The sequence below is a fragment of the Lacerta agilis genome, chromosome 13 (assembly GCF_009819535.1).
Source record: "Lacerta agilis isolate rLacAgi1 chromosome 13, rLacAgi1.pri, whole genome shotgun sequence".
In the NCBI taxonomy this organism is placed as follows: Eukaryota; Metazoa; Chordata; class Lepidosauria; order Squamata; family Lacertidae; genus Lacerta; species Lacerta agilis.
The window spans coordinates 27,838,131-27,862,109 of record NC_046324.1 but is presented as its reverse complement, the minus strand read 5'-3'; the positions used below and the strand labels follow the sequence as shown (position 1 = coordinate 27,862,109).

Here is a 23,979-nt window from a genome sequence, read left to right as displayed (position 1 = left end):
CAATCTTGGCAAGAGAGGATCTTCTGCAGACTAGGAGGCTCCATTCAGTCTAAAAACTGACTCATCCTAAGCCTGGAATGGGCAAAAAAGTGCATATTGGATTTGGGACTGAAGTTCCCCCCAGATTTTATAATGTCCCTACATTCCCTAGTCCATCCTTTTGCAGACTGGTGTTGCCCAGATGTTTTGGACATCAGCCACAGTATGGAAACATAGCCACTGGTGGCTGGGGCGGATGAGAAGGGTTGTAATCCAAAACATCCAGAGGGCAGCTTAACTCAATGGCAGAACATCCAGTTCAATCCCAAATGGCATCTCCAGATAGGAATAGGAATGTCCCCCTGCCTGAAGCACTGGAGATCTGCTGCTCGTCAGTGTAGACAATACTGAGCTAGATGGACCAGGTGTCTTCCTATGTCCCGCTTTAAATCAACCCTCGATTCAGAAACGAAGAGGACTGGAACCTTGTGTTGTTTTTAAGGGAAGGACAGTTGCTCAGTAGTAGTAAAGCATTTGCTTCCTATGTTCCTAGTTAATAGTTGATCTGTGCTTCTGAAGTTCTCGCCTCTTGGCACACATCAGACAGGAATTATTTACCAGCTGTTCTCCCACTATAGACTTTACTGGGCTTTTAAACCTGTTGCCGTCGTTTACAACCTGAGTGGTGATTTCCCCTCCCAGGAACAAGAGCGAGGGCTGAGGCAGAGTAAGGCAAGTTGCCTTTGGCTATGGAAGAAACTAAACACCTTGCACCTTCCATGTTTGGAGGGCTTGTCTGCTATTGTTTACATGAAAACAGTTTACATGAGCAGGAGCCGAAAGAAGGAGGCGACCATCAGCCTTCTCAGAGACACATTTAGAGCAGCAGAGACATACTGAGGGACTTGGGAAAGGAGGAGGCAGCCGGCTGCTCCCTCCCCAGCCTCCTGCCCCTTGGCTGAAACAAACTTTGGCTTTTCAGTTTACAGTTGTTGGGATTTTGTGCAAGAGGGGAGGAATGCTGGGAAACTTGCCCTTCGACTTGCTTTGCAGAAAGCAGCAGCAGCAGCAGCAGCAGCAGCAGCAGAGCAATATGCATGGCAGGAGCAGAGGCCTCCAGCAAAGGAGAGTCCCAACCACTCAAGCCACCCTCTCCGCTCTGCAGAGGCAACCTCTGCTCATCAGGGGAATCACAGAATTGTGAAGTTGGAAGGGACTCCCAACAGGGCATTTATTCCAACCACTGCAATGCAGGAATCACAGCTATGGGTCACTTCCAAACAAACAAAACCACCCCGCATGCTTGGGAGCTACTCTGGCCAGGAGGCAAAACTGCCCCACAACCCCCAACACAAGGACAGAAGGAAAAGGGAAAGGCACTCTGCACATGCTCAAGGACACCCCCTTTGTTCATTTTTGCTTATATATATATAATTATAATCTGCAGGTTCCTAAGCTGCTTCCTGGCCTCCAAACCCACCTAAGAGTAAGTCTTGAATCTTGGGACCCAAAATCCTGCCCAAAGAAAGACATCCGATCTTAAGGTGACTTAAAATCAACAGAGTGGGCACTGAAAGATGTTTCCCTTCTCTGCGTTGTTTTAAACCAGTGGTTCCCAGATCATTTGGGGCTACTGCCCCCTTGGATCCATAAACTCATCCCCAGTGTCCTCTACCCTATAAAAAGCATTATCCAGAATATTGGCATTGCAGGACCCAGTAAGGAAGACAATAACCCAACACAATTCAAGACATTCACCATTAACTGCCCATTTATTCAAAATCTAGTTTAAAATATTTAGCTTAATTAACAAAACTGACAGACTTGATCCCGTGATACTAACTTTTCAGAGTCTGATAGTCGTTCACACCTCCAGCAACCCACCCTGCTGACCCTTGCCTCTGAGCAGCCCCTTAAGTAATCCTGCACACATTGGGAACCACTGTTTTAAACCGTGTTTTAATTGTAACCCACTCTGGGACCTTAGGGTGGAGGGCTTGATGATGACGATGATAAATTATTACTAAATTAATAATTGGGAGTGCAGTGGAGAAATCATCACCTGGAAAGTAGGATAGTCTTGATACAGATTCTTTATAGGGATGTCTGACCCGTTCACTGTGCAATCGCTGTAAGGAGCTCCCATCCGCACAAGTTCATCCTAGAAAGAAAGAAAGAAAAATCTTAAGGGCAGGCAGGATCCCTAAACGGTTGCTTCTTGCTCTCAGTTCTCCTGCCACCCCATAAAAGAAGCACCAGATCCCTGAAAGGCAGTGACACTGCCCTGAAATGAAGAGAGCAAGGGGGCTTTGCTCCCTGCATGCAAAAGTCTCTGTTTTGTTGCATCAATGTATTAAGAAGACACAAGAAACATCTGTATGTTTTCCTGAAGTCTTAGGCTGTGTACACTTCCCCGGGCTGAAAACACAGCGAGATCGTACTTTTCTCAATTAAGATCAAAGCTGGTTTTGTGGGGAAGTACACCATAATGCAGAATTTCATAGGAAGCGGCAGGATAGGTATGGATTGGCTAATGTCACGTGTACGCCTCTTCCCAAACCAGTTGTGGGAGCACCATTGATGCAGAATAAATAGGAGCATGTGTATGCAGCCTTGCAAGCAAAGTAGGAACATCAGAAAAACCTGGGTGCCGGACCAGGCCAAAGGGGACCATATAATCCACAGTGGCCAGCCAGATGCCGTTTTGGGGAAACCTGCAAGCAACAGCATTCAGCCCACCTGGTATTCTCAGAAACTGGTATTCAGAGGCATACTGCCTCCGACAGAGGACAGTGCCATAAGAGCATGAGGAGAGACCTGCTTTTGGATTAGGCCAAACGGGCCCACCTAGTCCAGCCTCCTGTTCTCACACTGGCCAACCAGATGCCTTAATGGGAAACCTGCAAGCAGGACCTGAACACAAGCACATTCTGCACCTGCCCGTGGTTCCCAGGAACTGGTATTGCAGGACAGCAAGAAGCAAGGACACTCCCTCTTGCCCCGACTCTTGGTGAAACTGGATTTCAGGTGTACTGAAACAGGCACCCTGATTTTCTGTCTTGCTGGATAAAGTTTGGCTTCAGGGTGGGGAGGAGTTTCGGCCAAGGAACGCTTGGCGTTTGAGTCTTCCTAAAGCAGAGCCCCACCTCCCTACCGGCTGGACCAAGCAAGTTGGCTGGACCCAACAGAGTCTCAGCCGCTCCCGTCCCCACCCTAAGTTCTGCGCACAGCCGGGGCATGCCAGGCACCTACCACTAAGACGCCAATGGAGGTCTCCGTCCCAGACATAGCATAGATGCCCTGATCCTTCAGGAAAGGGAAGGTCTTCTGCTCATGCAGCATCAGCCAGGCCCCGGCCGTCGAGGTGAGGTAGGGGATGTAGTCGTCTTGGCTGATGTCCAGGATCAGCTTCAGCCCTGTGCAAAGGGTGCAAAGACCAATTGTCAGCCTTTGGCCCTCAGCAAGCAGCATGGGGGCTGGAATCTGCGGTGGGGGGTGGGCACAAAGAGACACATGGAGTCCCCACCTGAGCTTAATTCTCGCTGCAACAGGCACCTTTGGAGAGGAGATGGCTCTATCTGCCTTGGCTTAGGGAGGACTCTGTGGTCTCTTCCAGTCTGGGGAGCAAAGCCAGCTCTGCCATTAGGCAGAGGGAGGTGGCTGACTCAGGCAGGAAAAAAGAGAGCCATCGGGGGCCTCAGGTGACAAAAGAACTTGGACATGCTTTCATGCTGGGAGGGAGGTTCCCTTGGCTCTTCTGCCTCCAGGGACAAAATGTCTTAATCCGGCCCTGCTGTTGGGGTGGCTGGTTGCTTGCCATGCACAGGCTGCATGGCGAGAGCCAGGAGACTGGGTACAGCTTGGCCTCTGGGGCCTAGAATGGATGAGGAATGCCCAGCCAAACAGCAGGTGCTTTCCACATCACTCCCTCCACCTGGAGGCCTGGAAATCAGGCCCCTTTTCACGATGGCACCCTAAGACTCCAGAGGCCCTCCCCCTCCTTCCTACCCAGAGGAACCTGCAAGGACATTCAGATTTGGAGGGGGAAAGCAAAGACAGATGTCGGGGCTGCTCCTCCGCCTCTTCTGCGCTACCTACCAAACTCTGCGCCAGGATTGGAAGAGATGAGTGGCTTCTTCTCCATGCCCCAGTTGAAGATGTAGCAGTTGCCGTGGTCCGGGTGGTAGAGGTGGGTGAAGTTCCTGCAGAAGGAAGCCCAGGTGAGAAAGGGGAGGGGAGAGGCGCACATTTGGGAAGGGAGCAATTCACCTGGCTGTACTTGCAAAAAAAAAAAAAAAAAATTCTGAGGAGGGACCCTCTACTACACCAGTGGTGTCCAAACATTTTTTTTTTGGGGGGGGGGGTCCTCATCCCCTTGGTTCCATAGACTCCTTTCTGGTGTCCTCCACCCCCCCCCAAAAAAAAACATTATTCAGAATAGTGGTTTGCATGATCCAGTAAGGAAGATAATAACCCAATGCAGTTTAAAACAGTCACAATTAATTGTGTGTATATTCAACATACAATTAAAACTAGTTTAATTCATTCAACAACATTGATGAACTTGATGCAGTGATACCAAGGTTTTCAGAGCATGATGGCCATTTAAACCTCCAGTGCCCCCCTGCTGCCCCTTTTAGCACTTAATGCCCCTCCCGGGCAGTTCCACCCATTTTGGGGACCACTCTGCCACAGCCAACAGAAACAAAAACTTGCTATTTTTCGCATCAAACCTTTCAGTGTCCAAAATGCCCTCTCCTGTCTATCCAGGCAAATAAGGGCTGAGAGATCAGGATGACCTCCTGTAAAGAAGCGGGATTTGAGCCTGGGTCTCCCACTCCTGCACTGGGGGTCCGTGTAGTGTAGTGGTTAGAATGTTTTTTTTTTTTTAAAAGATATTTTATGTTGGACCAGGACCTGGGAGACCAGGGTTCAAATCCCCGCTTGGCCATGAAGCTCACTAGGTGACCTTGGGCCAGTCACTGCCTCTCAGCCTGACCTACCTCACAGGGTTGTTGTGAGGATAAAATGTGGGGGAAGAGAACTATGCAGTGCTTTTTCCTTAAAAAAATGTCTAGGGGTGCTCTCATTTTGAATCAAGAAAATCACCATTTTATAGTTCAAATTGGGAAAAACAAATACAGTAAATGGACAAAAGTACAAAGATTCACGAAATGTTTAGGGATATGCATACCCCTGCGTCCCGCCAGAATAAAAGCACTGGAACTATGTATGCCACCTTGAGCTCTTTGGAGGAAAGAAGGCAGGGCATGAATGCAATCAATCAATCAGTCAGTCAATCAATCAATCAATCAATCAATCAGTGCTAATTCCTCTGTCCCCTGCAACATTTCAGGCCCAAATTTGTCAGTATTTATCAATGCCAAAAAAGCTAGCTGTAAATGATCAGAGCCAGCAGCCACCACCTCACTCTGCATCATATTATCAATGCAGTTTTGTGACTGCAGTACGTGCTAGAGCAGGGCTGTCCAACTTCCAAGAGACTGCGATCTACTCCCACTATAAAAAAAAAACTGGCAGTGATCTACCCATTGGATTGACCAGAGTTGTTGAACTTTTTTTTGGGGGGGGCCATCAGAATCCAGTGATTGACCAGGATCAACTAGGGACACCCCGTGATCGACCGGTAGATCACGATTGCCCTGATGGAATGGCCTGTGCTAGAGGAAGGCACCAATTGAGGAGGGTGGGGGGAGCTCTCAGAAACGCCCGAGCCAAAGGCCCAAACCACACACTGCAGCAGAAGGCTTCCCCACCCTCTCCCACTAAGCTCCCTGAGCTACAAGCAACACCTGCCCCCATCAAAACATCCTAAAGGGCTAAAAAGATATGTCAACTGCTATCTTGATGGCCTTTGGCCAAAGGGGTTTTCCTTCCTCTTTCTTGACAACAAAAGGAGCAGGGCCTGCATTGAAGGTCAGAGGCAAAACTTATTTGCTCACCTGATTTCTGGTCCTCACAAACAGAACCCGAGAGGTCTGGTGACAGACAGGCCTTGGGATAAAAAAGCAAATTGCAAACAAGAGAGCGAAGAGCCAAGTAGAGCGGAAGGAAAGTCAGGGATGTGCCAGTCGGGTGACATTTGGCTTTTGGCACTTGGAGGGGGTGTGTGTGGCTCTCAGCGAAATCCCAAATGTCACTCCAAAGAAAACGTCATTCTCAGCCAGAATGATGGGAAGCAACGGGGTGGGGTCAGCCCTGGAGGAAAGGTCAAGGCCCCTTTAGGCTGCCTCCATGGAAATACGGCAAGATCCATTCTTGTTCTGCAATAGAGCAGCCTCTTCTGGACTCCTGGGTCCAGCGCTGGACACCACACTTGAAGGATGCCAACAAACCAGAAGAGCTTTAGAGAAGCGCAATGAAGATGGAAAACCAGTCCTGTGAGGGGAAGGTTGCAGGAACTGGAGCATATTTAATAGAATCATAGGATGGTTGCAAGGGACCCCCAAGGGTCATCTAGTCCAAACCCCTGTGAAGTAGGAATCACAGCTAAAGAATCCTTGACAGGTGGCCATCCAAGCTCTGCTTAGAAACCTCCAAGGAAGGAGACTGTGGGAGGCTGGGGAGCAGGAGGCAGGGATACCTAAAAGTCCGTCCCATGGAAGAGGGGGGAAATGTGCCCTTTGGGCAAAATAAAGTGGGCTTGAGTTACAGGATAGACCTCAGAAGGGCAACAGAAGATGCGTCAGGGGAGCCTCTAGAGTGACTGTGTCGCTATTTTGCAGGAGGGATTCAAGAGCAGACAAGAGCTTTAGGTTTGTGCCATTAAGGCAGATCTGAGTGCTCTGCCCCCCTGGCACAACGTCCACTTTAAAAAAAAAGAGAAAAGAGGACTTTTTGCAGTTATTTAAATGGTGGGTAAATACGCTGAAAAGTGTGGGGTGAACAAATGATTGATGGGAGCCAGCAAACCAGGATTAAGGATTTGTTTTGTTGTGTAACCGCCCCGTAAACAAATTAGAAGGAACACTCAGTAAAGACAGGGCTGAGTCCAACCAAATAAAGTCAAGAGGTCGTCTGGAGGATGAAAAGAGCAGTTTGACCCTGACCTGAGAAAGAACTGAGATGGAGGAGGGTGGACTCTCCCTTGCTGGAACTCCACAAGCCGAGGCCAGAGAGCCATGGTTCGGGGAGCTTCTTGTTCTGCATTTGCAGCATCAACTGAGGGGGGGGGGCGCCCTACAAAGACCCCTCCAGTTCTAGAATTGTCCCTGTGGAAGTCTGACTCCAAAACAGGATCTGCCCAGAAAGTTTCCTTCCTCTCTCCTAACACTGGAATTCATGGAAGCGAAATGTTGGAAGATTCTGGACAGATACTGCAAGTCCGTCACACAGCACACAGTTGAGAACAGGAGGCTGGACTAGATGGGACATTGGCTAAATCCAGCAGGCTAATTTCTTACCTAAGCCCTGGAGAACGCGAAGCCCGAGGGAAGCAAGTGAGCTCTGCCTTTACACATCAGGAGAATGTCTACTCCATTGCCCCAAAGCATGTGGGGCAAAAGGGAAGGCAGAGAGGGCGGTTTTGAGGCTTCTTTGAACCGCCTTTGTAGGAGATACATGTGCAACAAGGTCAGGGGCTGAGGAGGCCGTGATCCTCCCTGTGTTGCTCTTATGTGAGAGGAGCTGCAGTCACAGCCAATGTGGGCAGAGCACAGTGCTGGCCGGCAGATGTGCAGGGAGCTAGTAGGAGGCCCTTCTTGTTTTGGCTAATGGAGAGAGGAAATGAGTCCTGCGCTTCTGTGAGTTCCAGAGCTCTGGCCAGTGGCCAGGTGAGCCTGACTGCAGCAAGCCCAGGTCAGCCTGCCTAGCCTGGGGCTCTGATAACCAATCTGTTAACCAATCTGTCCCTGGTTTAATTAAATAGCCCCAAGTGTTTGCTGATTGATAATTAGCTGCAATGTACCAGACACGGGTGACTCAGCAGCAGGGAAAGAAAACCCTCTGAAAAGCCGGGTTTCAATCTACAGAGCAAGCCAAGCCATTCCTCATCTTTCAGATGCAGGCAGCAAGCAAACTTTGCAGCTACACAGAAGTCTTCTTCAGTGTCCCAAGCAAGACCAGATCGCTGATTAATTCTTAGTGCTTATATACAAAAGCAGAAATCCTTCCCATTACCATGCAACATGACCAGGTTGACATCAGCCTGAACGTGGAACATTGCTCTTAAATTTTGTCATGATTCTGCAGGCTATGAGCATCTGTGTCTGAAAAAGGCTTCTGTGTAATCTGAAAGGTCACACGCCAAGCATTTTGACCATTAGCCAATCCGACAAAAAGAGAGTTTTGCTTCTCCTGCTGGATAGGACTAATGCAGCAGCTAAAATATTGGGCCAAAAGTTGTGTCCATTTCAAGGCAGGGGGTGGTAGTGGTGGCAGATCGTCCTTTGGAAGCCGACCAAGACTTGCATTCCTTTCAGCGTTTCTGTCTGCAAACTGGTCTTATTTGTTCTGGCCTCTAAGCTTCTGAGGGTCTAGAATTTTAGGTCTATTAAAATCTGATTCCAGTACACTGGATGTCATTTTTCAGACAGTAATCCACCCGAAACCTTGAGACTGGGCTAAAAATTTAATTTAATTAAATCAGGCTATTGGTGCCAGTAAGAAGCAGTAAGGCGGCAGTGGGAGTAGGGTGGGGTGGAGCAGGATGGGACAGCTCCTTAAATCCACCCTCCGTGTCTCCCCGCCCCCCAGCCATCTCCTCTGAACTAGGAAATGGCTCTAGCCTTTGCCAGCCAGGCACCCTCCAGCTGTTTTGCTCTACAGCTCCCAGGTGCACTGGGAGGGGCTGATGGGAGCTGATGGGAGCTATAGTCCACCCGAGGCTGGTGGAGTCTGCTGTAGATCAACTGTGCAGTACCATCCTTGGATTTCGGGTGCAATTTGAGCCAAGGAAGGAATGGAAATTACTGATAGTTCCCTGCAGATCTTACACACATTTCGTAGCTTGCACGCATCCTCTTGTATTGCAGCTATCAATGGCTACTAGCCATGGTGTGTATGTTCTGCCTCCACTGTTGGAGGCAATATGCCTCCGAGTACCACGTGCTGAGAATCACAGGTGGGGAGAGCTGTTGCTCCCAGGTGCTGCTTGCTAGGAGAATGCTGGACCAGGCAGGGCCTCATTGGTCTGATCCAGCAGCTGGGCTCTTCTGCTGGGCTCAGGGTAACTCCTTCCCTGCTGTGCATCAGATTTTCCATGCAGCTCTCCCCACCATACTACTGAAGCTCAGAATCAGGCAGCTCTCAATAAACGGGGATCCATTTGCCCTGCACAGAGGGACAGAATTTGCTGTGGCCCGTTGGAACCCCAGCAGTTGCTGTTCGGCATCATGCATGCCCTGACAATCAACCAACCATCATGGCAGGGTGCATAGGCAGTAGGTTCCCCCAACTTTTTGGGGGCTCCGTTGTGCGTATGTGATGTAACACTCACAATGCATATGTGTGACACTATGCAACGGGAGGTGTCTGTGAAGCCCGCCGCAGCTGCGGGAAGGCCCGACGGGGCCTGCTACAGCAAGCCCCAATGAGGCCTGGCCCCTCAAGATTGGGGTGGGTGGGGCTCACCCCGTCCCAAAATATTGGGGGGAGGGCTGATGTGTCCTCAATCCCATTGAGGTGTGTGTGTGTTGGGGAACCGGTCACCTGATGTCAAACTTGGCTCACAGTGGGTGCGGATGTGGCCCAGCGGCCCGACCCCGTCCCCCAGCCCTTCTATAGGAAGACTTGGGCTGCATGCACTAGAGACTTAAATTGATGGAATACATGCAGCTTGCAGATTTAACATATAGAATAAGAGAACAAGAAGAATGTACTTTCAAAGAAGACTGGAAAATGTTTACTGAATATATGGGTGGAAATTGTGTTAATTTAAAAACGCTGGTAGCATTAAGATAAATTCAACAGTGAAAATAAGTTTTGTTGGATTTAACAATGGATTACTGAATGGTTTAGTTCATGTAAAATATGCAGGGATGTATCGTATGCAAAATGAACCATGGAAAGAGAAGGAGGAAAGTAATTGATTTAAGGTTGTTTAAATGAATATTTTGAAATGTAAATCAGAAAATTTAATAATAACTGTGGTGTGTGTGTGTGTGTGAGAGAGAGAGAGAGAGAGAGAGAGTGTGTTTATGTTGCCAAATATGCTCTTTCAGTTAATCAAAAACTCGGCATGGTCCCTCCGGATACCTACTTGTAATTGCAAGGCTCTGCTCCAAACAGACAGGCCAGGATCATCTCCTCTGCCTTGTAGCCCATCTCAATCCTTTGCCTCTCTGTCTTCTGGGACAAGATGCTGGTGGACTGCAAGACGTACCACTCGGTCACTGCCTGGGCTGCGCTGGTGAAGTTCCGGTAGGTGCAACTGGTGCCGTTATCGGTGCACTTTGAGCGGAATTAGAGAGCGGTGAGGAAGAGAAGCAAAAGGTGGCACATTTGTGCAGAAGAGGTCTAGCCAGGGTCACTAAATGGAACCTCCATGTTCAGGGACAGCACCTGCTTGGCATGCAGAAGGCCCCAGGTTCAGACTCTGACATCATCTCCAGGTTGCCTGGAACTCTGGGGACCCATTGCTGCCAGTCAGTGCAGATGATGCTGAGCTAGATGGACCAGCGGTCCAGCTTCCTGGGTTCTAATGAGGTTTCAGATGAATGAATGGAGGAGTCAGCTAGCAATGGCTATGAGTCATGCTGCTGTGCCGCACCTCTGAATGCCAGTTTCTGGGAACTGCAGGTGAGGAGAGGGCTGCTGTTGCCCTCAGGGCCTGCTTGTGGTATTCTTCCTGTTGGGGGCCCCCTTTGGTCTGATCCAGCACTGCAGGGATTGCCTGATGCTTTTAGGTCCCCTCTGCTGCCTGCTTTGTGGCTTTATCAGAGGCACCTGACTGGGTAAGATCGCGGACCCACCCCTTTGAATGGAGGTGCAACAAAGAGGGCCAAAAACAGCTGTGGGGAAGGCTAGAGATAGCAGCTTCTTCTTCTCCTTTGCCTCCACTTTCAGACATCTAGGGTTCATAAGAAGATAAGAAGAGCTGGCTGGATCAGGCCAAAGTCCAGCATCCTGTTCTCACAGTGGCCAACCAGATGCTCTTGGGAAACCTGCAAGCAGGAACTGAGCACACAAGCAACACCCGTGGCTTCTAGCAACTGGTATTCAGAGGCTCTGCTGCCTCTGAATATGGAGGCAGAGCATAGCAATCATGGCTATTAGCTTCCTCCATGAATTTGTGTAGCCCTCTTTCAAAGCCTCTTTCAAGTTGGTAGCCATCATTGCCTCCTGCGGAAGGGAGTTCCATTATTCAACTATGCATTGAATGAAGAATTTCTCTGTCACATGGTGACATGTTCCCAGTGTTCCCCCTCTTTCACCTGGGGCAGAGCAGGATGACGGAGGTCCCCCCCCCACTGGTCCCCCTCCCACCTCCATCGGGCCCCGTGGAGCCCCCTCTCCTTACCAGCTTTAAGGCCAGCTTGCAGCTCTTGCCATCTAGGTTTGCAAAAGAGGAGTGGTTTCCGAGGATGTCATAGATGACTGGATGAGTCTCGTTGCTTTCATCAATGAGCATCAGGGGGATCTGGTTCCACAGCTGCATGTTCAGCTCCTGGCTAGAGTTTTCTGGGGTAGACACAGTCATGTTCTCGTTGGGAGGCTTCAGGATTCGGTCAAGGGCGGCCTCAATGAGGTTGTCCAACTCCTGCAAGTCAGGCTTTGCTTTGGAATATCTGGAAAGCAACCAACCTTAAGTTCACTTCTCCCCATTCGCCTGTGAATTTCATGAAAACGCAACAATATTGTGGTGCAAATTTCTTCTCATAGGCACATTTTTCCAACGCCGTTTCCCATAATGCATTCTGGTATTTCGTTTTCACTGTACGCATTGCATTTATTCACACACTTTATCCTTGCCTGTGCACTTCTATGCACATTATTTGGCTGCAGAACTAAATTTCAAATGGGGAGAAATGTGAATTCCAAAGGGTGGCTGTGTTTTAGCCCCGCACGCTGTTTTGGAAAGTGGAAATCTAGCCGGTTCACCTTTGAATGCCAATTTCCCCCACCCCTGCTCCCCACTGGTGGGAACTACTGCAGAAATCCCACCCTCAGGTCAGGGATAAAGTGGCAGGGAGGGAAGGCTAGGTTAGAGAGTGATATTTCCACCAGCAAGTTGTGTGGGAATGTTCAGGGATACAGGAGAGGATATATTGTTTAAGATATTCTATTCCAACTTGCGTTTACAAGTTCAACAATATCAGCAGAGTTTACATTCCCCTTTTAAACACACACAGCGGATGCTTGCTAAGGTTCGCTAAAACCTCTATAATAATACTGTCCTGGTATTTTCCCCTTAATCCCTCCTAAAATGTAAGACACAACACAGTGTTCTTATAAACATATAAAAAGAATTTACTTACAGACATCTGTTCACAAAAGGATCCCAGAAGGCAGACTTGTTGAAGACTATTCCATAGGGGAGATAGCTCCTTTTGTCCTCTCTTGGCTGGAGGCCAAGAGAGCATCTTTAGCTAAGCAGATGTTGCTTGCTTGAAGAGCGAAGTCAAAAGAGGGAGATGGCGTCTGACCCCAGTGCTTTTGTTTTACCTGCACAGGTGAGGCCACACCCACCTCCACTCATATGCAGAGGAAGTCTGTCCCAGCCCAGGAGAAACAGGAAGTTCCAACTGGCTGGACCAGACATCCCCTTCTATGTCCACTCTAGGAATGTTGTACTTGACTGCTCCCGTGTTTTACATCCCACAAGTTGATCCTGGGGATAATTTTTCCTGGAACTTAGGAAGTGGCTGGCTGAGAGTTAGGGTCCTCCTCTCCCTCCTCTCTGATGCCCAACTCCTTTAGGAGAAATCCTTTCAACTTCTGACTTTCTCTAAAAGCTGCCAATTCCAGCTAAATTACCAACATCCTCCATCCTATGACCCTTGAGACAGGCTTACCCAAACCTCCCATCAGCCCCAACCAGCACAGTCATAGCAAGCTGAGGCAGGTGGAAGCTGTAGCCCCAAACTCCTGGAGGGCACCAGGTTGGGGGGGGGAAAGGCTGCCCTAAAACGTAACACCTTCTCCTGGGTGTCCCTGCTCTTGCCACGCGGGTGCCAACTGCCTTCCAACTGGTGGTGTGTACACTGACCGTGAACTTTTGCCTTCGAAGGTCCAAGGCAGATAGTTTTTGTGCACAGGAATCCCCAGAATGAAAAGTCTGTTCTGCAGCATTCCAGAGGATACCCCTTGCAAGCAGAGAGAGCAGCAGATCCTACACCAATGCTGCCCAAGGGAGGATGGTTCCTCAGGTGCAGCCATATGGGTAGACTTCAGGAGCTGCCACCCTTTGGGGTTCAAGTTAATCCAAACTAATTTAGCACATAAAAACAATAGAGGGACCTGGCAGCTGCATAAGGCCAGAAGGGGATTGTCTAGTCCAGCATCCTGACCCAGTGGGAAACCACCCCAGGCAGGACCACTGATCTAAGAACATAAGAAGAGGCTGCTGGATCAGGCCAATGGCCCATCTAGTCCAGGGTCCTCTACTCTCAGTGGCCAGACAGATGACCTGATGGGAAGCCCACAAAGGGGAAATGAGCACAACAGCGCTCCTCTCCCTACCTGTGATTCCCAGAAACTGGTGTGATTCAGAGTCATAACAGCCTCCAACAGTGGAGGGAGAACCTAGTTGTTGTGGCTAGTAGCCATTAATCTGTGTAAGCCATCTAGGTTGGTTCCCATCACTGCCTCCTGTGGGAAGGAGTTCCATAGTTTAACTCTGCTCCGTATGAAGAAGTCCTTCCTCCATCTCCCACCATGCAGCTTCACTGGGTGACCCCGCTGGGTTCTAATATTACAAGGGAGGAAGTTCTCCCTCTCCACTTTGTCCCCCAGCACACAAAGCTTTATGGAATCCTAGAACTGTAGACTTGAGAGGGACCCTCAGGGTCATCTAGTCCAACCCCCTGCAATACAGGAGCCACAACTATGCACCTCTGTCACACACACCCTTACTTGCCTTTTTTCCAAACTAGAAAGTCAACATAACAAGACAACATAACAAGACAACATAACAGACAAGGCCACCCAGATTGTCTGGGGCAACCCAGTCAGATAGGCAGGGTACAAATAATAAAATCATTATCACCACTTGGCAGACCAGCTGCAAACCTCCAGATCAAGGGTGCAGAAGCTGTGGCCCTCCAAGGGTTGTTGGACTCCAACTCCCATCATCAAGCCCTGTCCCCTGGAGTTGATGGCAACTGGAGTCCAACAACATCTGGAGAAGCAATGATACTCCTGATCTAGACTGCCTAGAGAGCTCTGAGATCCTCCCCCTGTGCTGGACTGCAATATTGGATGCCCGCCTTGCGGTGAGTCCAAGGACATTTGTCCTGAAGCAGCTCACCTGTATGGGCTTGCATTGCAGATGGTGACGGCAGGGAAGGTCATGGTCTTGAAGCCAATGGCAAGGGAGGCTGAGACACCGTAGCTCAGGTATGTTAAGATGAGGGATCCCCAGTTCCAGAAGACCAGGGAGGCAAAGAGCAGGGTCAGTAAGAACCAGATGACTTTCTTCTTGGGTCCCTCGCGGATGATGCGCTTGGGCCCATGGGTGTTGGTGTTATCGCAGTACCAGACCAGCAGCTCTTTGTAGGTGTAGCCGGGACCCTTCTGGAGGCGATGGAGAGCCTTCACAAAGTACCTCTTCAGGGTCATTTTGGGCTCTGTCATTGGAGGAAACAGGAACCCGTTAACAAAAACCCTCTGAAAAAACAACACCCAGAGTTGCCTTGCAATGCAAAGTTGGCATCTTCCACCTGGCACTACAGAAAACGGTTCAGGGTTTGTGGTTTGAAGCAGCCATCATTCCAGTCCCCATCATGGGACAGAGGCCTCCTAGCTGCTATTGTGGCCCCTCCCCCAATGATGCTTGTTTCATTAGTATTATTGTACTATGTAATATCCTGCCCTTCCTCCTGGAGGAGCCCAGGGTGGGAACTAGTGTTAGAAACTGGGATACAAAAGCTAGGAGCCAAATGGCTCCTGGGACCTGGGTGCCAAAACAGAATAGCTAGTTGCCATTGAGGTGGGGTAGGCAACAGTTTTAAATTTATTGTTTTCATAAGCATGAATTAATATGCAATTCACATAAGTGACACATTGTTAATATCACATTTTAACATAAATTGTTAATACATGTTTAATTTGGGGTTCTTCACAGCACATAATTTCAATAATCCTTGAGTGTCAGCCAGGTGCAAAAAATGGCACCCAGACTTTTTGAGGTGCTCGCAAATGGATAATCTTTGGGTGCGAAATGCACCTGATAGATACCCTGCTAATTTCAAACCCTGGCAGGATCATACCCACAACAAAACATTAAAAAAGCATTGCAAGAGCAGTTTAAAATATTCAAAAAAAATCACATTCTAAAGCTGTTACACTTAAAACATTTTAAAATCAGTTTTAAATGTTCAGGGATCTCAGGGTTGCCAGGAACAGTGTCATTCCACCATCAGATGCCTAGGTAAACAAGAATACTTTCATATTCCTTCTGAAAGTCAATAATGAGGGAGGGCATTCTATTAAACAGGGAGCCACCGCTGAAAAGTCCCTGTCATGAGTTAACACCAACTGGGCAGCCCCCAGTGGAGGTACAACCAACAAGACCTCACCAGCTGATCATAGGGTCTGAGATAGTTGATATTCACAACTACATTGTAAGAGCATCATACCTAATTGTTCCGTACATTTAAAATGCGGAATTTTAATTAAATGTTTTGGTATTGGTTTTATGATAGAAACCACTTAGAGTCTCCTTTGAAGAAAACACAGTATATAAAAAATAACTAAATAAACAAATGGTCCTTGACAGGGATGGAGATGGGTCTGAACCGGAGCGGGGGGTGGGGGTGGGGGCATGAAAAATCTACCAGGAATTTGTTCTCCATGAACCTCATTAAAATGAACAGGAACCAAACAATGGTCCCGGGCCTGGTGGATCGGGCCCCCTGCTAAAGTCATCGAGGAGGAAGTCAAGTGCCATGTGGATCTTCCACTCAAGGCACCAAATGTTTTGGTCAACCCTGGATTTAGATTTTGCCAGAATGATTCATATTTTCTCTCTGGAAACCAGGAGATATTCCTGCCACTCCTTTCTCCATCTATGCCAACCCATGCAGATGGGCAAAGCTCTTTCCCCACCATCTGTATAGGGGAGCAGACTATGGCCTGCCAAGGCCTGGCTGCCATAGAAAACCAATTCACTGTGAAGTGGTGGCACTGCCTGCCGTTTTAGCCTTCACGATGATGAGCCAGGGAATTAGGGTGGCATAAGCCAGAGCAACACTTCCGTGGGACCCCTCAGGCTGCTTCCAGACTGTTCTCCAGGGGAGCCAATCGTAAACCAGCCAATTCAGGTTTCACAGTGGGTTGGGAGCTCTCGCACAATCCCCAAATCCCAAATCTTTTTGTGGCAGGGGAGGCGAGGGGAAAAGGGAATGGAAAGTGTAGATTAACAACTGCTTGACATCATGTAAAGAACAGAATAAGAGTTCTGCTGGATCAGGCCACCATCTAGCAGAGCATCCTGTTCTCACAGTGCCAACCAGATGCCCCAATGGGCAACTCAAAAGCAACCTCCCTACAAATGAGCCCTCGATAAACAGCCAACTTTGTGCCAATGAAACAAGATGAATGGTCAGTAAACAGGTCACCTGGAACTGGTCTCAGGCACAAAGCAGACATGGTGGAGTTATGGGGAGGAAGGAAGAACAGACCCTGCAAATGTCCCTATTTTCCAGGGATGTCCCTGGTTTAAAGAAGCCATCCCAGCTAGCTTCTGATTTGATCCTGGACCTGGAATGTCCCGCTTTTCCTTAGGGTGTCCCTATTTTCATTGGAGAAATGTTGGAGGGTACGGAAAAAGAGCTGGACTGGGTCCTCCACCCCCTCCACTTATCCCCCTTCCAACTACTTTCACCCGTGTTCGGTGACAGGATTCAGAAGCTGTAGGAGGACACAAGTGACTCTGAGCCCCCTTTGGGGCACCTTCCAATCCTCTGCGACTTGTTAGGGGTGCAGCTTTCATAGTCTCTAGAGACCCTCCCTCCTGCCCAGTGGAAGCAAGGAACATAGCTGCCCCCCGCCCCCCAGCAGGCCTCTGCTCTCCTGGAGGCTGAAGGAGGAAGATTCCTCCCAGGCAAGAGCTGCCTGGCAGGGGCAGGACCAGAGGTTATGTTTTTCAAATACTTTCGCCTTTAAGATACCATCGGTACATTTTGTTCCGCCGATGGAGGGCTGCAGCAGAGTTTGCATTGGCCTCGCAAGTCCTAAAAGGCACGCCTTGTACTCCTCTAGCACGCCAAGGATGCATATTTCTGAATCGGTCGATCCCAAGGTGGAATGTCGAAACGAGAGAGAAAAGAGAAACCCAGCAAGTGCTTAGACAACGGTTTGTAAGGTGTAAGGGCTCATCCACACTGACCTTTTGCCCTGTTCTTTCCAGGCACAGGCTTGCACTTTTAAGCACCCCTTTTCATTTTTGCTCCAGAGTTTTCCCTGCAGAAACCCGGTCTTTATAAAGCTGAATTGGACTGCCATTTCTTCTGATTTAAAGAGCAGGTTTCTGCAGCGGGGTGGGGTGGGGACACTCAGACATAGAGCTTTAAAGTGCAGACCGTGGTTGGAAAGTACAGAGGAAAGGGAAGTGTGGATAAGCCCTAAGAGATGAAGCCAGAGCTAATCTGAGCAAGACCAGCAGGGCTCAGTGGCAGGGCACCTGCTTTGCATGCAGAAGGTCCCAGGTTCTGTCCTCAGTGGCATCTCCAGGTAGGGATGGGAATGTCCCTTGTCAGAAACCCTGGAGCGCCACTTCCAGGGTGCGCAGATCTTCTTCTTCTTCTTCTTCTTCTTCTTCTTCTTCTTCTTCTTCTTCTTCTTCTTCGATCACTCGTAGCCAAGTGAGATTGACTTCCATGAATACGGTTTTAACAGTGAGTCCGTAAGTGACTGCAGAGGCCCATTCTGGATCCACATGTCCTTCCACAGGTTTTCGGGTGGGAGTTGATCATGGTGAAGGGTTGTCAAGCATGCCTTTCTCTTAGCATGTTTCTCCCTTTCGTCACGAGTTCGAGCGTCTTCAAAGCCCATGACACCTTTGGTAAAGGCTGTTCTGCAATTGGAGCACTCGCAGGCCAATGTTTCCCACTTGTCAATGTTTATACTACATTTTTTTAAGATTTGCCTTGAGAGAGTCTTTAAACCTAGTTTGTTGACCACCAACATTACGCTTTTCCATTTTTTTATTTGGAATAGAGTAGTTGCTTTGGAAGACGATAAGCAGGCATCTGCACAACATGACCAGACCAACAAAGCTGATGTTGAAGAATCATTGCTTTGACACTGGTGATCTTTGCTTCTTCCATTGCACTGGCATTAGTTCGCCTATCTTCCCAAGTGATAATATGGAGTTAGATGGACCAGTGGTCTCACTCAGTTTCCTGGTTTAAATCAGCCCTTTATTTAGAACAATGAGGACTGGAACCTTGTGTTGTTTTTAAAGGAAAGAACCATAGCTCAGTGGAAGTAGAGTATTGCTTTGCACATACACAAAAAATCCAAGGTTGAATCCCTGTTGTCTCCAGGAGGAGCTGGGAATGTCTTCTGTCAGACATGCTGGAGAGTCGCTGCCAGTCAGTGTTGGCAATACTGTGCTAGATGGACCATGGGCCTAACTGAAGGCAAGTCAGCTTCCTATGTTCCTTTTGATGGGGCACAGAAGACCTTGTGGAGAGAAGCAGCTGTGGGGACTTTCATTCTTACTGGGTCTCATTCTTGTCCGTTTCTGACATGTTAGCCAAGGAGGCAACAAGGTCTTGGATCTTAAAGTTCTTCCTAATGTTTAATCGGAATCTCTTTTCCTGTAATTTGAATCCATTGGCTTGATCCTACCCTCTGCAGCAGCAGAGAACAAGCTTATTTTTGAAGATGACTATCAAATCAACTCTCGGTCTCTTCTCCAGGCTAAACGCTTTCAACCATTCCTCAACGGCCTTGGTTTCCAGCAGTGTTAGAAACTCAGATATATAAGCTAGGCCACCCAATGGCTCTTTAAACCAGGGTTACATTTGCCAAAATGGAATGCCTAGTTGCCATTTTGGGGCCAGATGACTTGAAAGTCATATTTTTCAATAAGACTTTTTTGGCTCCTGAAATTCATTCTGATTATGCAGATAAAATATAATGGATAGAATTCTACAGGATGTGATGCTACTGTGTGAAAAGGGTCAAGATCCCAGGATCCCCAGGAGTGCACCTCCAGATGGTGGAGATGTCAGGTGCCATCCTGGCATCTTCACTTGGTTGCAAGTGGCCGGTAGCACAGGTACAAAATGTGCCTGGTACCTGGTGAATTTCAAACGCTGATTTCCAGGCCCTTGATTAACTTGGTCTCTCTCTGAACACCTTCCAGCTTGTCAATATCTTTCTACAACTATGGTGCCCAGAACTGGACACAAGATTCCAGGTGGGGACTGATCATCTTCTCAGATATCTATCATCTCTATCTATCTATCTATCTATCTATCTATCTATCTATATCTATCATCTATCTATCCCGGCCTTCATCCAAGGATCACAGGGTGGTTTACAATATAAAAACACAAAAATACATAGTAACAAACAAACAAACAAACATGAACCTCCTCTCTCAGTTTAAAAGGCCATATAGCATGTTTAATTAGTCAAAGGCCTGAGAGATGAGGAATGTTTTTGCCTGGCACCTAAAGATATGTAATGAAGGCACCAGGCAAACCTCCCTGGGGAAAGCACTCTCCAAATGGGGAATCACCACAGAAAAGGCCAGATAACTCCCAGATAAACACACCCAATTCTTCACCTGTTCCTCAGAGGTCTTGTTTCCCCCCCCCATATTGCTGACCATCTTTGTTGCTAAACAATCAGGAGTTGAATCCCGCCTTGGTCTCCTGCAGATCCTCATCTCTCGCTACCTTGCCCCAAATTGCTTTCATAGAGCCAGATGGAGATTCCTCCCCTCCCCCAGGGTCCTCCTCCTCCTCCTCCTCCTCCTCCTCCTTCTTCTTCTCCTCCTCCTCCTCCTCCTCCTCCTCCTTCTCCTTCTCCTTCTGTATGCAAACCCCATTAGAGAAGAATGAACTCAGGTTGAAGCAAACACACTCAGACTCTGCTAGGCAAACGCTGCCATGCCAGGCGCTTTGGGCGCGGGTGTTTGTTCCCGGCTGACTCACTCATCTCCCCAGCGGGCAAATGGGGATGCTATGCAGCTAACGAGAGGTGGCCGGGAGCCCGTGTTACCTTTGGCAAAGCACCAGTACACTTCCTGGGTGCCTTTGATTTTCCCAAACATGAACGCACACACTGCAAAACTTGATGGCGGCATGTGCAGAAAATGCAAGCTGGCTCATGAAGAAGCACGAGGCAAAGGGGGAAGGCCGTAGCTCAGTGGCAGAGCATCTGCCTTGCATGCAGAAGGGACCAGGTTCTATCCCCAGTGGCACCTCCAGCCAGGTGGGGCTGGGAGAGAGAGTCCCCCTGCCTGAAACCCTGGAGAGCTGCCATTGTCAGGGCTCATCCAGTAATTCCAATGGATTGTTGAATATTGATTTATTGGATATAAGCTGTTTATTTTAAAGTTACTGCGACTTTTTTTGTTTTGGATCCAATTGTTATTAGGCGTGTGATCTTTGCTGTCTATTTTGTTGTTTCTTTACCTTGTTTATAGTAAGTGGTACCTTGGTTCTCAAACTTAATCCGTTTCGGAAGTCCGTTCCAAAACCAAAGTGTTCCAAAACCAAGAAAGTGATGCAAAATGGATCAATCAATCCTTTCCAGACTTTTAAAAACAAACCCTAAAACAGCAATTTAACGTGAATTTTACTATCTAACGAGACAATTGATCCATAAAATGAAAGCAATAAACAATGCACTGCAGTCACACAATCAATCAGTAGCTGAACTGGGTTCCATACAATCACAAAAAGCCGCAAAAACAAAAACACAAAATAAATAGCAAAAACAGACAGACCTCAGCATAACACTCAAAACGGAGCACGTTCGGCTTCTGAATAAAGTTCGCAAAATGGAACACATACTTCTGGGTTTGCAGTGTTTGGGTTCCAAGTTGTTTGAGTACCAAGGCGTTTGAGAACCAAGGTACCACCGTATAGAAAGGTGGGATACAAATTAAAAGTGAAACGAAATCCACACTTACTTTCTTCCCCATGCTTTCTATTCATTTCCCTCCCATTTAATTTCTAGGAACAGGTCCACACTTTCCCAGTCTGAGCATTGGGGGGGGGGGGTTGCCCTGGCATTTCCCCCATGAAAACAGGCTCTAACACTGAAAGGCAATTTGGGATTCATGTGGATTTATTTTCAGCTGTAAAGAGCAGGTTTTCACACAGAAAGCAACAGGGCAAAAAGAAAAAAGTGCTTGGAGATGGAGCTTTAAAGAATGGGCCTGTACCTGCAAACGCAGTACCTAGAAATGCAGGATGAGCCCTCAGTGTAGAGACTACTGAGCTAGATGGACCAAAGGTCCAGCTCAGTAGAAGGCAGCAGCTTCAAATCATGCTGTCAACTCAGGGACTGCATCAAAGTCAAACCGGGCTAAGACCTGAGGCTGGGAACAAAGGCCTCTCCACCTTGGTCATGGGCACTGCAGGCCCAGGGAGCGGAACGGGTGTCTACAGACGGCGCACGGAGTCCGATCGGGAGGCATTTGCAATCTCCAGCCTGGCAGACTGGCTGAGTGCTTCTGAAGCCAGAAGCAATGTGCTGTGACCAGGCAAAGGAAACATTTGCCGGGCATGCAGAATCTGTGCTACAATTGGCTGCAGTTTTGCTTTTGTGGGGAGCACCTGCAAAGTCAGCTGTAGTTGCATGTGTTTGGCTAACTCTGACCCAGCAGGACAAATCTTTATGCGTCTTTGTTTGTGCAAACAACAGTGTGTGTGTGTGTGTGTGTGTGTGTGTGCGTGTAGCGACGGCTCTTGTCCAGTCTAGGAAGACTTGCATAGAGGCACTACACATTTTCAAAAGCCAGAAGTGGAAAAATTATGGAGGACAAGTTCCACCTCACCCATCTCCCTGATGTGGTGTTGTAAGAATTTTAAGGTATTTTATTTATATATAATAATTGTTATTAATGCACCAAAACAAATAAGGCCACATGTCTGGAAAACAGCACAGGAAGACAGGCCTCACTCCATTTTTGACTCCCAACTGACCAAGTATTTCTTTGTCTCAGGAAACAAAAGGGGGGTTGCCCTTCCAGCTACTCAGCAGCCCTCTGTCTGAGTGATAATCTCTGGCATCCTGATACCTGAGTGCCAGACAAAAGGGTGTGATTAACTTGGCTGGGAAATAGGGAAATGTAAATATCTTTTGTTTCACTTGATGGGTTTTTGGTGGAGGGCAAGAGGAGACATGGGGGCAGGGTCCAAGATGCTCAGATCACTACCAGACCCTCCCAATTTGTGATATAATTCTAATGTATGGAGGGGTGGTCTTGAGCTGGAGGGGGGCAATTTCAAAAGTCTATATAGGAGCTTGTGCGCCTTTTGTTGGAGGTCTTTTGCTTGCAAGACACCCTGCTGCAGCAGTTTCTAATAAAGGGCTATCGCCTTGCTTTGGGAGATTCTGTATTGTCTCTATTTATTCATAAGTGCTCCTGAGAGGAGGGGAGCCCTACTAAGGCTCTCCCCCGGGTTCGTGGACTCCCTTCTGGGGTTGAACCTAATTTTTATAACAGTGGAAAGAGAGATGACTGGAGGAGAAGGAAGCAAGGGTGTAGGAAGGGGGGCAGTGGGGGCAGACCGCCCCGGGTGCCCTCACTGAGGGGGGTGACATTTGGTGCGCCGCCCGCCTGCGACTCCCAAGCCTACTCTGAGCTGTTGGGTAAGTGGAGGAGCTGTGCTGCTTTGCCGGCGGCATTCCCCCCTTCCCCCTTTGTTTTGACAGCTTGGGGGAGGCTTGGGAGTTGCGGGCGGGCGGTGTGCCGAATGTCCACCACAGGCAGCTCACTCTGGCTGCAGGGTGCACGCACTGCTCCAGACACCCAAGCGGCTACCCTGCGCCTGGAAGGGCACCCTCCATGCCACACACCCCCTTGGGAGCGCACCCACCCTGGACAGTATGGGCATATGCTCTGCCACTGGAAGGAAGCCCATTTGGTTGGGTCTACAGCACTACTGTAAGAAGAAGAAGAGTTTGGATTCTCCTTTCCCTTCCTCCCTCCTTTCCCTTCCTCCCCCACAACAAACACTCTGAGGTGAGTGGGGCTGATAGACTTCAAAGAATTGTGACTAGCCCAAGGTCACCCAGCAGCTGCATGTAGAGGAGCGGAGACGCGAACCCGGTTCACCAGATTACGAGTCTACCACTCTTATCCACTACACCACACTGGGTCTCATACTGTAAGACCATACCAGCCCTGATTTGCTCCTTTGGCAGAGCTGGGACTGGCATTTTTTGAGTCCTTGGCAGATATCAGCAGCCAAGGAGCTTGGGGGGCTGGCAGACCAGGAAACTGCCCCATTCTTGCAGGCCCTCAGGTGACAAAGGGCCCACCTTCATTCCCCCCTAGGAGACCTCAGGGTGAACGGACAGGAAGGAAGGGGAGGATATCTGGCAAGATCCAGGGGTGGAGTGGAGCAGGGCCAAAGCCTCACCATTAATTCCATGGCAGGGACAACCACATCTTCTCCCAGATCACAGAGGATCCTCTGCATGCCAAATAAGTCAGAAGCTGTTCTCAGAAAGAGGTCCCCACCCACGGAAGCTAAGCAGGGGCAGGGGGAATCAATTCCATCAGCATGAACGGCCAAGGGTTCAAGTGCACCTTCTATTTTGAGAAAATCCCAAACAGCTTTCTTAGGACCAACAGAAATGCTGCAGAATAATTGAGCAAGCTTTTGAGTCCACCAGATCTCATCC

At 48.7% G+C, this 23,979-nt stretch overlaps 1 protein-coding gene across 1 annotated transcript in view; it reads right to left on the bottom strand.

The window, feature by feature from the left end:
* SCNN1B (sodium channel epithelial 1 subunit beta) overlaps nucleotides 1–23,979 on the bottom strand; it is a 36,607-nt gene that overhangs the window by 6,978 nt on the left and 5,650 nt on the right. The window contains exons 3-8 of the mRNA XM_033167548.1: nucleotides 14,408–14,726; nucleotides 11,459–11,726; nucleotides 10,199–10,389; nucleotides 4,078–4,181; nucleotides 3,232–3,395; nucleotides 2,042–2,140 (exon numbers count right to left, since the gene is read on the bottom strand). Of these exons, the coding sequence (XP_033023439.1) occupies nucleotides 2,042–2,140; nucleotides 3,232–3,395; nucleotides 4,078–4,181; nucleotides 10,199–10,389; nucleotides 11,459–11,726; nucleotides 14,408–14,726 (1,145 nt within the window). The remainder of the gene's footprint in view (nucleotides 1–2,041; nucleotides 2,141–3,231; nucleotides 3,396–4,077; nucleotides 4,182–10,198; nucleotides 10,390–11,458; nucleotides 11,727–14,407; nucleotides 14,727–23,979) is intronic.